Here is a 14,309-nt window from a genome sequence, read left to right as displayed (position 1 = left end):
TAAAAGCTAAGGCAGACAGACATTCTAACAAAAAGTATATTCCTATTTTTTTTTTTTTTTTTAGAATCAGTCTTATCTGGGTCCAGTTTAGAATTTCAATAGGGTAAAAGTTGCTAACTTTAATAATTTGCTGGAGAGATGGAAGGTTTGGGGGACTTAATTTGTCATAACTGTAAGATGGCATTCCATTCTACTGGACTCTTGGATAAACACAAGGCCAAATTCTGCATTGGCACAGACCTAAAAGATCAAGTACCTCGACGGAGAGGTCAGAGGGGATTCACTCAAAAAGAACAAGCAGCTGTGAAGACGTTGCATCCTACAAGGGCAAGAACACCTAATTTAACTATTGTAAGTAGTTGAATATTAAATTATTCCAAAAACCTGCAGTTGATTTGTATATTAAAATATACTGTGTATACTAATTTGAATAAACAGAGCAGTTAATAGTTTGTTGCTCAAATATTGATGAACTATTTCAAGATAATAATAAAAAAAGAGTGTAAAAACAATATACCTACCTAAAACTCTTGAATGGTAATTAAAGTAATACTGTTAGTGTGTTTCTTGTTCCATTGGCCAGCTGAAGGAACAGAGGAATCATGAGAGTGAAAGTGCACAGGACAATGTGTCAGAGAATACTGCACTAAACAATCTCACTGAGGAGGTACAGGACCACATACAAAGCTAATCAATCTGGTTCAGAGTGGTCTTTATGCTCCATCTGACGATCTTCTGTTTTAGTTTCAAAAACTCAGGATTTCATTTGAACAAAACCTGCCCAGGAGACAGACAGAGGTCAGTTTGATATGCTTAGCTCTAAAATGTAAATACTGTGGTAAATATGATGTGGTATTACGTGTTTTGGACATGGGTAAGTGTTCCTCAGGTGTCTGAGGAGCAGGCTTCAGTCCAGCAGAGAGCTGATGAGCACAGGGCTCTTCATGAGCAGAGACTGGCTGTGATCAGGGCTCGCAACCGTCAGCTGGAGAAGCAGAGAGAGGGTAACTTCTCCTAGATCAATTATGTCATAAAAATGAGAAAAGAAAGCTATTGTTTTTTGTATGTACATGCAATCACAATTAGCAACAATAATTTTAGAATTTATTTAGTTTTATATGGACAAAAACTGAGTTTTCAACTACACCGTAAAAAAAAGAAAAGAGTTTTCAAAGTAGTTAATAAAACAATTTTCTACGTTTTTCTTCTTAATTAAATACGTTACTTGCTGATTCTTCATCAATTTAATACCAAAATTTACACTTTTTTTTTTTGTAACTATGCGCCATAAATTTTGTGGTTTTGGTAAAGTTATTGAAAACACTTAAGAACTTTATTCCTCTTGTTATTTGAAGATCACTTATTCATATTATCAATCAAGCTGTAAAATGTGTGCATTTTTTATTTAAATGTGGGCATTTAGCATACATAAAATGCTTGAAATGAAATTAGCTGGAGTTTATAACAAAAATATTTTAAAAGCCATTCATACCACAGAACGCTAAAGAGTTTGAAAGAGTTTGAAAAGAGTTTGTTTTTTAAAGTTCTAAATGGGACCCCAAAATGTTGTCACACTGTTTCACTTAGCAACTGCAAACTCATGTTGTGATTGGTTGAAACACCTCAAAACTTGTTGAAATGAACACGTTGATGTGAAAGTCTTCTTCACTCCTTTTTTTTAATGATGTGTTTATCCCAGAAATAGAAGAGCGGCTTGCCGAGTTGGCAGGACGGGAGAGGACGGCTCATCTCGAGGAAGTGCTGCAAGAACTGAGGAATCAGGAACAGAGGAATGAGGACGTGCTGCAGCAGCTCAGCTCTCACATCAACTCAATGAAAGGGTAAGAGAGAGTGGAGGAAAAAGGAAATGTGCAGAGAAGCTATAAATCCACGTATGCATGTTTATACTCTGCTGGTGTTGTAGGCCTAAACCATTTGAAGTCCCCTCCAACCCACCAGAGGAAAAGAAGACACAACATATTACTTTTGACTTGATCTCTTCTGTGGCTGGACCTCTTTCTGCTCAGATAAGGTTGGTCTTTTTAACTTATGTTGCCAGGATGATAAAAGAGGTGACAAAAAACATGCAATTTCATGATTTAAGGAAGTATGCATATCAAATCTAGGAACAATAATAGGCTTTTAATTCTTAGGAGTGGGCTCTTTTAAGAACTGCCAAGAAAGCTCCTAAACACAACCTAGTAACCACTAGTGACTGGCGTGCAGCCAGTACACCCTAGCAAGCGTTAAGTGCCACTTTAGCAACCATACAGACCACTCTAGCATTATGGTGCATTTGTTTTTTTGAAACAGAGCTTTGCGTCTGGCATACATGCAGTCCGGTGGTTCAGACCCAGAGGTTCTGGCCCATATGCATGACCTTCAAACAGAGGCTCTTACACTGGAGCAGGCAAAACATAGAGCTGAAAGCGAGATAAAAGGAAGAAGTGAGTAGTACCATCATCACTGTCAATTAACTGTGGCTACAAATAATATTTGGAAAAATAAAGTACCAATTTAAAGTTTTGGGTTAGCAAAATTGATTGATTGAGTGACTTATTTATTTAGTTATTGTTCAATGAAAAACAATTCAATTGATCAAAAGTGATAGTAAAGATTTACACTGTTACCAAAAAAAGAAAAAAGCAGCACAACATTGATTATAATAAGAAATATTTCCTGAGCAACAATGTGACACTGTAGAAGTGTAGAGTAATGGCTACTGAAAATTCAGCTTTGCCATCACAGGAATAAATTACATTTTCAAATACAATAAAATAGAAAAAACAAAAGTTATATTAAATTGTATATTAATGTATTTTTATATAATATTACTGTTTTTACTGAACTTGATCAAATAAATGCAGCCTATGAATGTATGTATGAACATTTGAATGTCTGTTCAAAGAAGTCCATGTCTACCAACGAGTCTGAATATATTTGGGGCCCATTGTAGACTATTCTTTAGGATCCAGGGTCATATCTCATTTCTGTCCTGCCAGGGATGAGGTTTCCCCACAGAGTGTTGGACCCTGATGTTCTTGCTGTGGAGCAGGAGAACCAAAGGCTTGAGGAGGAAATCCTCAGAATCCAGCCGGCCAGGGAGAAGCACAAAGGAGAGCATGGTATCTGTTCCTCTAAAATCTGAAGTCTTGAGCACGACATGATGAATGATAAAGTTATGTTTAACATTTGATAGAAAATGTGTTAATTGTGTGTTGTCTAATTTGCATGCTTAAACTCTTCTATACAATTATATGCTCATAGCATTTGAATTGAATAATATTTGAATATTTCAGTATATTATTTGAATATTTGAATCCATCTTTTCTGGATCAGGACTCACTGATATCCAGAAAGACCACATCCATCAAATGGCTAACCTCCAAGCTGAGATTGCCTTTTTAAGAAGAGAAAAAGAGAAGGACCGAGAGAGGAGAGCTCCTCTGTCTGTTTTTCCTGGATCTTCTATGGCTTTAACACATCTTGATCTGCCACTGGTGAGCCAAAGGTTCAGTCATCTTAATTTATACTGATGTAATATCTGTTGGGTTAATGTGATAATTTTTAAGAGTGCACAAAATCTTTGAAACTGCATATTTTTATTATGTCTGTAACGGAGACATGGATTATATTCAATTCTACTGAAAATTATTTTTAATTAAATGAATCCATTTAAAAAACTATAACAACAATCAGTTGTTTTAAATGCTACAAGTGAATTTAGGCATGACAACATTATAAAATACAGTATCAAGATGTCCAAGATCCAATAATTAAAAATAATCAGCCAATAACCATTATAGTACCAATATATTAATTCTTTATGATAATTACACTACTGAATTCAAAAGTTAAGGGTCAGTAAGTCTTGTATTGTTTTAGAAAGAAGTCTCTTATGCTTACCAAGGCTGCATTTGTTTGATAAAAAATACACTATAATAGTAATATTGTGAAATATTATTATCACTTATAAGACTGTTTTTATTTTAATGTATTTTAAAATTTAATTTATTCCTGTAATGCCAAAGCTGGATTTCTTCAGTGTCACATGATCATTTGGAAATCATTTAAATCAACATTGCTCATTATTAACAATGTTAAAACAGTTGAGCTGCTTGATATTTTTGTGGACATTGATCTTTTTTTTTCTTTGATGAATAAAAGGTTCAAAAGAATAGCATTTATTTGAATATATAAATCTTTTGGAATATTATTCATGTCTTTGCTGTCGCATTTCAATCAATTTAATGCCCTTCTTCATTCTCTGGCATTCTCACAAAAGAGTGATTGTGAGAATTATAGAGAATGAAGAATGATATGGTTCATATATTTTGTATTTACCAATGTTATTATTGCAGGATCAGAGTTCAAAACAGCATTCGCTGATGGGATCCCATATAACTGATCCACTGGAAGCTCTTGGTCCTGCTCCTTATGATCCTGTGTAAGACACATTTTCACTTCGTCCTCTACTGATTTCTTTTTCTAGTTTAGTCCCTATAGACAGGCACGTGCACACATAGACATGAAAGGGGGCTTGAGCACCTGCCCTTTTTATTCCTGGAGAGAAAGTGCCCTTTTTTCTGGGATGCTTTTTTTTTATTTTTGAAAAATAATATATATTTCTGTTTGCACACAGGGATGTCAAACAAATATATTTATTGAAATATAGTATCTAAATATCAGGTCAGGAGTTCTGAAGCGTTCCTCTCCCTCTCACCCGATTGTTAAACCCGATTGTATTGCTTCCGCTAAAGAAAATATTCCGCTCCGTCTCTACGGTTAGAATCCTGTGAGTCCATAGCAACGCTCTGTTTTTCATGGCAACGCTCTGTTATACTCCGCATTCTACATTGGAATTCAACCAAGCCATGTAATAAAATAAGTTAATAAAATAAGCATATATCACCACCAGGTGATATGCTTTAGTTATTTTGTTTATCCTATTTACCTGCATTTCCCTGTCAATTAGATGCAAATGTGCGCATTTTAACTAGTTGACGCCTAATTTGCATACAGAACGTCCCCAGTTATTGACTTAGGCTTACATCAAGAATCTTTCCCCCTGAAATTTAGAAATCTAAATTGCTGAATGTAGAAGAAATCTACAGATGCAAACAGATGGAGGATACACTCTAAAAAATGTAGTAAATCTGAGTAACTGCATCTGGTACATTAATAAATAAAACTGAGTAGAAATAAGTTAACATTTAACTTTAAAAATAACAATATTTATAAATGAAGTATTTAAGAAATTTAACTTTTTTTTATTTCCTCGAAACCTTTATAAAATAGTATTCCATACCACCACAAATACATACATGACATTGGCTTTTATTGAATTTTTACTCAATTATTTTGGTAAGTTTAATTTTAAAGTGTTATGTATTCTGATAACACCAAAATAATTAAAAGATGTAGTGCCTTGTGCAAAAATAAACAAATTATTAGTAAAACACGCCCCTCTGTTTGATGCAGTTATTTAGGTTATTCTAAATATGAAGAGTTCAGATGAAAAATCCTCTAAGTGACATCTGAAATATCCTTCAATAATGATCATTTTTATCAAGCTTGTATGTTTATGTTCACTTATTTCACATTACTGGCAATGAAAATTACCTATTAATTGTCAAAGTTAAATTACTGAACTTAAATACGAGCTTGAAAAAAAAAGCTCATAAGAAAATTTCAGATGGCACTTAGAGGCTTTTGCATCTGAACTCTTGCGTTAATATATATATATATATATATATATATATATATATATATATATATATATATATATATATACTTTTTTGTAAAAAAAAAAAAAAAAAAAAAACTAATTATGAGAAGTGACCTTTATTTCACTTGAGCCCCTGCCCCTCAAAATGTCTGTGCACATCCCTGCCTATAGATGCTTGTACATGTCACTCTAAATATATTATGATATGATTCAAATCCAGCTATCGTCTGAATGTGTGTGTACAGGGCTGGCTTCGTGATCTTCTATGACCTGGTGATGGGTGTTGAGGCTACTTTGAGAACAGTGCGTCTATTGGCAGGGTTATATTTTAATGGACAGAAGTTGGGACAGACCACCCCAATGCCACCTGTGCAGTGCCAACCTGCAGGACCATTACTGTCCAACAAGAGTTCTGGAAACTATGCTCTACTAGCTGTTACGCAACCTGTGCCAAGGTAGTTTGGTGCAGACATAAATATGGATAGCTAGAGCTGGTATATGTTTACATCATTTAATATGCATTTCATTTCAGAGTACAGCCAACTTCAGATCTCTCTTTGGTCATAGAGATCCAGACTTCTGAAGGTCTGGATTTGTTCAACCATGAAACTGAGGGCTTGGTGACTTGTGGCTGGGCTAAGCTTGATCTCTTTGACCAGCACAACCAGGTTCACAGTGGTCACTGGAGGCTTCCCTTCCGCGCTCTCCCAGTTCAAGCATCCTTAAGTCCAGGTCAACTAAATTCTGTGCCACAAGTACGTTCACCAAATAGTAAAAGTCTGATGTTTTATAAGCCCATATCAACATAAATCTCAACTAGGTTAAATGTCCCATAGTAGTTATAACTATTAAATCGGACTAAAAACTGTTTCTTTCTTTCCAAGCTGGGTAACATGGAACTTTGTCTTCGAGTAGCAAATGCTCGTGATGGAGATAAACAGACCCTTGAAGAGATTGACCCTAACAACACAAACCAATACAAGTTAATTTCCATGGTAGGAAAAATATTTACAAAGATTTCTTAATTTGCTTTTTAAAAGCAAAATTTAGTAAGGTTTTCTTGTTTAGGTGGCCTCAAACACAGTCCTGGCGAACCAAGAACCATGTTAACACTTTGCAACCCTCATCCAAGATCATGTGGAAAGAGACCAGTTGAGGACAAATTGAGTAATTAAACCCAAATCTAATTACCATAAAATATAGGCAGTTGTTAAAACACTTTGTATATCAAGTAACCACATATATTTTTTTTCCACATCTATGAAACATTAGAAGTTGTTAATTACTTGACATGGATACAAGTTTGTGTGTGTGTGTGTGTGAGAGAGAGACTTCCTATTGATCTAGGAAAAGTGATTTAAGGCAGCTTTATCATTTTCACACTAAATAGCAAACATACTAGTAAAAATATTTTACTTTAATAGTTCAACCATTATATTAATCATCCTATCATGGGATTCCGTAACTTTCTGTCCAATGAATTTCTATCATTCCATTGGACATCTAGCCGTTTTTTAAACAGAACACTTGTAAAAAACGAAGGATAAAATATTAAAAGCCTCATTCACATATGCAAATATCCTTTATTCAAAGTTTACTACAATTATACAAAAATTGGACAAACGGGTTATTTACAAAACAAAGAGACAAAAAGTTGTTCATGGAGTTTGAGGCAGGCATGCTCTGCTGGTTGGAAGGTAAGTGGTCAATCAGAAGATGCTCATTATGCTGACGTCTCCACAGAGGAAGACTTGGCTGACTGCAAGAGAAAGTGAAAATATTAAACAAACTGCTCATTTAAAAAAAAAAAAAAAAAACTAAGAGTTTATGCAATAAACTGAAGCTTGACAAATGATAAAACTCCAGATGCAATACTCAAAACAATTTCATTACCTCAGTCAGTCTACCAATATTTAGCCAAAAGAAACAAACTTTCTCTAAAATAAGATTTTGCTAGTATTTGTAAAAGTGCATCCAGCTGAAATCGGTCCTCTCAAGTGGTTTCTTCGACCCTTGTATTCTAACAATGTTATGACACCAATATTTCAGAATCCTGCAAGTCACAATTCCAATCTCAGGGTCACAAAAATGTTGTATTCCTCGACTAAGTCACTTTGGATAAAAGCTTCTGCCAAATGGATCAAAAAAAAAAAAAAAAAAAAAAACCTAGAAAAAGAGCAGAGTGATTTTCTGTGTTTAACATGAGAGCAGGTATTTAGGCCGCTGTCTTATGTGCCAGTATATTTAATCTACACACTGGATAATTTTTTTTTTTATTTTTTTTTTTTTTTTTTTACACACAGTTAAAACCGTTCATGTAAATACTTGCCAACACAGGCTTTCTGATATTTTGGGGGTGTATTTGCAAAAGAAAACAAGTTGCACGGTGTACACAGTGTCAAACAATGCTCAAGTAGAGCTAGTTCACAGCTTCTTGCGTTTGAATATTAAAATTGGCAAGACTTGCTGTGAAAATGACTTGTGATGCTGCCGCACTGACAATTGTCAACTATTCGAAGCATCTTTTACACTGGGCCATCGAACACTCCTTATGGTCAAGCCCTGTGACTGCAGAGGAAAAAGCAAGCCCATCAACTCGCCTCCTGCTCCATTTTCTCCTGGACTCCATTGCCGTTGTGGGCGGAGTCGTCGCTGCCATTAACTGAGGTCTCCTGTTTAGTCTTTTTAGCATCACTTTCCTTTTTTGGACTCTCCTCTTCTGGTTTCCTCTGTGCAGGAATAAAGCAGGACAGAACACTTATTTTTTTTTCACTGAACACCTAGTCTCTACATGCTACTACAGCACATATGGCCACTTCAACACCCCAACATGCCAAACCAAAATAATGAAGCACAAACACCATAGAAGCACCAAGCAACACCAAGACTAATCTAGTTGGCAAACTCAGCTCATGACCCAGCATGAAAAATAGACCTCAACTAAGAGAAGGTAGCAATGCAAATGCCCCTTTAGTGGCAGACTACCCTCATTCACTCCAGTTAAGAACCTCGAAACATGCTAGTTCAACCACAACCCCCCCCCCCCCCAGGTCTACTGCAATGGTTAAAACTACACGTCAGTGACAGATACTCACCTTTTTGCGAACAAGGTGAGAAATGTCAGAAGCAGACTTTGAGGAAGATGCACCATCAGCTGGCCTTACAGGAATCTGAAATAAAACAGACATTTTAGGGTGGCACTGCCATTAAACTAAGAAATATCCCTTAGTTTGAGATTAAGAGGGATACAGCAGTATCAATACTGACAAAGTCACTTATTTGGGATCAAAAGGATACAAAAATTATATTCAATTCAAGTTTATTTTTTTTTATATTATATTAGTACATGGTTTCTCAACTTTCAAGTGTTTTCAGTACTTTTAACTTTGGTGCCAAACGCCCCTTGACATTAAGCTGGTCCATGTCATGAGATGGAAAAAAAAACAAACAAATAAAACCCATACACAAATGGCCTTTCAGAAAACCGTATGGTCCATTTATGAAATTTTAACAAAAAGGATCACCCATCCCTAATGCTAATCAAGGTAACGAAGCATTAACACACCTGACTAGCAGTAGATGAAGATGGGCCACCATTTTCAGCTGCAAATGCAGATGAGGTGGATGCTCCGGCCTGTAACAAATTCCAAACTACTCAGTGCCCCATCAGCCATTTTTTGCTGCATCCTGGATGACACACGCCCAATTTCTCCACTTTTTTGTGTACCAAGAGCAATGCTAGGGATGCATGACATAACTACCATATTCAATAAATGTATAATACAAGCTAATAACAATATCATCAGCCACTGCAAAGCACTGAACAATCGAGAACATGCTTCATGCATTTGCAATATTGCACCAATGCAACTCACAAGAGTCTGATGGATGGCCTCGGACGCTGCAGCAGATGTCCTCTGGCTCTCCTTTGCATCTTCGATCTTCTCAGCAATTTCTGGCAGTAACTGTTTCAACTCCTCAAGCTCCCTCTTCTCCTCCTTTGCTGCCTCTGCACCTTCAGCCTTTTCTATTAGCTCCTGAAGCATAGCTGCAGTAAGAGTGATATGGAAATAAGTTGTGTACCATTCTTGCTCACAAAAAATTTGTAAAAATTTTGTAAAAATTTACTTACCAAGACGGCTCTCAATGACTTTGATAGAGTTGGAGAAGTGCTCAATGGCTTGGCTGTACTGGGTTGTGTAGCTATAAGTTGTGCCCAGCTGGTAATGAGTCTCAGCCAGAAGACGACTATGAGAGGGAAGGTGTTTCAGCTGCAAGGTTAAACACTCATTGAAGTCCTCCAGAGCCTGGCTGTAGTTACCTGCATAAAACAACACAGAGAAACTAACGAAGACTGAAGAATGACTAACGAATAACTTCAATTTTACAGCAACTTGTGAAACCCAAAAAGATCCTTTAAAGTGTAACTAAACCCCTGGTCAGAGCCTGACTCCACCCACTGACAATATTTGAAAAATGCTGAAAAGCGGAGATAGAGGGGACGAACCGAGGGCGGGGCTGAGCGAGTGCGGCGTGAACCTGAGACTCGCAGTGACGAATTGATTGACAGCTGCTGTCAGAGACGCTAAAATGGAGAGTGACTGTAATGACGCAAGTAGCTTTGCAACAGAGCGATCATTTGAAGTAGAGGACTTTTCTCACCTACCTTCACCTGAAGTGGAGGATTTCGAGGTGACTGTTCATATCAATTCGAGCAACGGATTAAAACTGCGGTCTTAACTCCCGCACCGCGTCGCTTTTCAGCGCGAGCTGTGTGGAGAAGCCCATCTCCACCTCCATTGCGTTGGAGAAGCAATCCTGAGTAAAATGCAGTTTGCACACTCAAGCTCTAGGCGGGAACTTGCGGTCTTCCAGGCCAAGTGCATGCAACCACTGGCACCTAATTTTAAAGTCTGCTGGAAAACTATGCAGTCCAGCAGTGCTGTCGCAACCAGCAACACTACACCTACGTACCATCCTGACCACTGTACGAAATACAGATAAATCTACGCTAACTTGAAGATCTAAACTATATAATTGATATGCTAAATAGATGCTATAATAGTCTATCCTGATCGTTTCAATACTCGCAATTCCAACTCCTGACTCACTACAGCGATTTTGACGGAACAAGATGGTTTTATACTGCCAAGGGCGTGGTAGCTCATACCAAGGGGCGTGGTGAACTGGAAACTGCTTACGTCACCTGCCACCGCAACATCCAATAGGAAAAATCAACTGCAGAAGCCACCGTTCAACCTGTAGATCATTAACTAAAAAAAGTTGGTTTAGGGTTTAGTTACTCTTTAAATGAAGTTATTTTAATATACTCACACCACATACACACCTGATTCAGCTCCAACTTCTCCAAGTTTCAGGTAAATCTGTGCTGCCATTAGCTGATCTTCTTCGCTCGCTTTTCTACAGACCGAACAAGAGATGGGTGTTTTTTTAAAGATAAGTAAAAGAAAAAAAAAAAAGAAAAAAAAAAAAAAGTAATATGGGAATACCTTTTATAAATGACTTTTGCAACTTCAAGCATCTCCCAGGCTAACTGTAGGTTTCCAACTTCATCCTCATCACTGTCCTAAAACCACAAAAGACAATTAACCAATAAATCAGTGAAAAAAAAAAAAAAAAAACCTTGATCACAAACCTTATCCTTCGATTCGCCCTCTGCATCCTCATCGTCATCCTCTTCATCCTCATCTAAAACATTAAAGATGTTAACTCACGGACACTGAAATGTGAAAACCCATCACTTTGGACACCCCTCAGTGACACTGCAGCTAAAAAGACAAATACTCTGTGGATCCAACAGAGTTCAGAACATTCACCAGGTGAAATTCAGCAAAAGTATTCAATATTGAAATGTTGTGCTCCCCAGACATCACCACACTTCACTACCTCCATCCTCTTCCATGGGCTCTTCATTCTCTTCATTTCCATTTTTCTCCTCAAACTTTTCATCTTTTTCAGCCTTTTCGGTTACTCCATTTGACACAGTGACATCTTCCTTTTTAGGAGCGCTTTCATCCACACTTTTTGACTTAACTTCTGCGGCAGGTTCCTCATTTTCAGCAGGTTTCTCATCTGGAGCAGGTTTTGCCTCATTTTCAGCAGGTTTCTCCTCATCTGGAGCAGGTTTTGCCTCATGTTCAGCAGGTTTCTCCTCATCTGGAGCAGGTTTTGCCTCATGTTCAGCTGGTTTCTCCTCATCTGGAGCAGGTTTTGCCTCATGTTCAGCTGGTTTCTCCTCATCTGGAGCAGGTTTTGCCTCATGTTCAGCTGGTTTCTCAGTTTTCGGTGATGCTGCATCCCCTTCGTTTGGCTCTTCAACCTTCTCCTTAACTTCTTGATTCTTCTGCTCACATTTTCCCACCTCTTTTTCTATCTCTGACTGAGTTTTGTCCTCTGACATGGCATCATAAACCTGTGCTCGAAGCTCATCTCTGGTTTTCTCTGCATCATAGTACAAATGGAGGGATATTTCTAGGTTACAGCCAGAGTCCCTCTTAATCGGAATCAAGTTTATATATATTTAAAAAAAAAAAAAAAAAAAAAAAAAAAACACCACACACGCTCTGGTTTTTGTGCGGAGCACAGACGACTGTCAATATGGTGGTTCTTTGGAAACAAATTCTGCAGATGTCAAGCCTTGAGTATGTATGAAAAAAAGATTTAACTGGCAAACTAAAACAATACAAACCATCCAGGTTGTCTGCACTTTCAATTTTAGAGTCATTCTGTTTCTCGCCTTCTTCAGAGGATTCTTCAGGGACTCCCTCTAAAGCATTACCAAGCACAGTATTCTCCATCCTTGAGAAATATTAAAAACGAAGTTAGAAAAACTGATAATCTTTTCCTTTTATAAAAATTAATAAAAATTCAAACCCAATTAATCCATATACCTAGCAAGCTCCAGAAGGGCTTTCCCACACAAGAAAAAGGCTTCACCACATTCATCAGCAGTGTCTCCATACTTTTCAGCTCTTAAGGGGGGAAATGGGTTACACATTATGCATTTCAAAACTCCGTGTTAAATAGTGTACTCAATGGCAGACACCACATCTTTAGATAAAACGAATGCATTGTAATATTCCTTGACTACTCACAGCATGGCACAAGCCTCCTGAAACACACTCACTGCAGACACAACATCACCCATCACTAAGTGCCGGTTTCCTGTGCCAACCAGCTTCTTTGCTTCCTCAGAAACATCGACGGAGCTGCAAAATTTAACGAACATATGAGTGAAATGAAATTCTATACTAATTTTATTGCACTGGGTAAACGAAGCATGGATACGATAACAACTCACCTGTCTGCAGCGCTTGACGAGCAAGGTTTCTCCTCCATGCTGCAAAGATAAAACGGTTATAAAAATAGTTACACAATATTAATAAACCTTGCTTCGTCTGAAGAATACGTCCAATGCTAATAAGTTTTCAGAAAAAAAGTTCGCTTCAGAAGTTCACGAGCCAAAGACCAAAGTTCGCGCGATGCTCCTACGACTGTTATTTCTTGACAAGAGTGTGTAAGCAACATTTACACGCGGACATGACTAAAATCTAATGTCACTTTTTAATGTCAATATGATACGCAAAGTGGGCGATTTAAAGTGTTATGTGTGTTGTTACCGCCACCTTTCAAACTTAACGCTATATTTCTGCGCGCGCGGCCATTTCAATGCAGCGCCAAGCGCGCTGACGGGCCATCGTGACCGCGCGTAGACAGAGCGGGACTTTCCTCATTTAGGATATAACGTTAGAAAGAAACTAGCCGTTCATTTTAAACTATCTCCCTCCAAATGAAAGCAGCCAAACACAACACATCAACGGCGATGCCATCCCGTCGCGTGCAACGATGTCCAGGCGCGGGAGAAAAGCGAGCATTTTTTCTTCACGGAGAACAAGAGCTGCTGCAGCTTTGTTATCAAACGAAACCAGCCAAAAAGCTCTCACTCTGACTTCATTTAACTTATCTGATTACTTCCCATGCTCAGGAGCGCACGTAATCTAAACATTGTATTTTACCTTCCGGCAGTTGAAGCAGCTGCTGTTTCCTCTGGCATCTTAACGCGTTAAATAAACAAAGCTGTAATGTACTGTTGGATGATGTGCGTGCAAATGGCAGGTTTGTGAAGCTGCTCCTGAATTAGTCTTTGTTGGCGCCTTTAAATACGGATACAAGCCGTACTTCCGCTGAACTACGACCCTGTCACAAAAACGCGGGAGAATAAATTTAAAGGGCAAGTAACCATCTTACGCTGCTGTTAAAGCCTCATGAACTACAAGATTAATATGTCTAATTGAACAAGATTAATGGAAAGTATATATTTTTTCATTAGATTATGTGAGACTATAAAAAAATAACTTTTTAAAAATATGATTTGTATGAAATTATATTTCGAAAAAAAAAAACGTTCCAGGCATTTTTGTGAATCAAATATAACAAATTATATTCTATAATAAAACTAATAATAATTATTATCTTATATATTAAATTATATCCTTATCAGATGTCTTTACCAAGCGGGAGGGCAGTGGAAATCGTTGAAATACATAATATAATATAATTA

At 37.4% G+C, this 14,309-nt stretch overlaps 2 protein-coding genes across 6 annotated transcripts; one reads left to right on the top strand and one right to left on the bottom strand.

Annotated features, from left to right (window-relative positions):
- The first annotated feature begins 79 nt into the window (after positions 1-79).
- LOC132151299 (coiled-coil domain-containing protein 17-like) lies at positions 80-6,859 on the top strand. The gene is made up of 14 exons (XM_059559403.1): positions 80-351; positions 584-667; positions 745-798; positions 890-1,004; positions 1,700-1,841; positions 1,925-2,032; positions 2,314-2,447; positions 3,003-3,125; positions 3,340-3,500; positions 4,362-4,447; positions 5,974-6,183; positions 6,261-6,483; positions 6,613-6,723; positions 6,797-6,859. Exons 1-14 carry the CDS (start codon positions 139-141, stop codon positions 6,836-6,838), a joined length of 1,806 nt encoding a protein of 601 aa, XP_059415386.1. The 5' UTR covers positions 80-138; the 3' UTR covers positions 6,839-6,859.
- A 432-nt stretch (positions 6,860-7,291) lies between these two features.
- Positions 7,292-13,919, bottom strand: LOC132151822 (histone-binding protein N1/N2-like). Of its 5 annotated transcripts, none has more exons than XM_059560218.1 (16): positions 13,765-13,919; positions 13,050-13,088; positions 12,844-12,957; positions 12,640-12,720; positions 12,438-12,547; positions 11,873-12,190; positions 11,636-11,812; positions 11,385-11,437; positions 11,239-11,315; positions 11,076-11,149; positions 9,861-10,049; positions 9,604-9,776; positions 9,294-9,362; positions 8,824-8,898; positions 8,325-8,457; positions 7,292-7,483 (listed from the first exon to the last, which is right to left on the bottom strand). In XM_059560218.1, exons 1-16 carry the CDS (start codon positions 13,800-13,802, stop codon positions 7,452-7,454), a joined length of 1,752 nt encoding a protein of 583 aa, XP_059416201.1. In that variant the 5' UTR covers positions 13,803-13,919; the 3' UTR covers positions 7,292-7,451. The 5 variants fall into 5 exon arrangements, with proteins under 5 accessions (XP_059416201.1, XP_059416203.1, XP_059416199.1 ...); XM_059560220.1 differs by having other exon boundaries at positions 11,636-11,830; positions 11,999-12,190; XM_059560216.1 differs by having other exon boundaries at positions 11,636-12,190.
- Positions 13,920-14,309: the final 390 nt, after the last annotated feature.

The sequence above is a fragment of the Carassius carassius genome, chromosome 10, assembly GCF_963082965.1.
Source record: "Carassius carassius chromosome 10, fCarCar2.1, whole genome shotgun sequence".
NCBI lineage: Eukaryota > Metazoa > Chordata > Actinopteri > Cypriniformes > Cyprinidae > Carassius > Carassius carassius.
The sequence above is the reverse complement of the archived record's forward strand: the minus strand, read 5'-3'. Positions and strand labels throughout refer to the sequence as shown.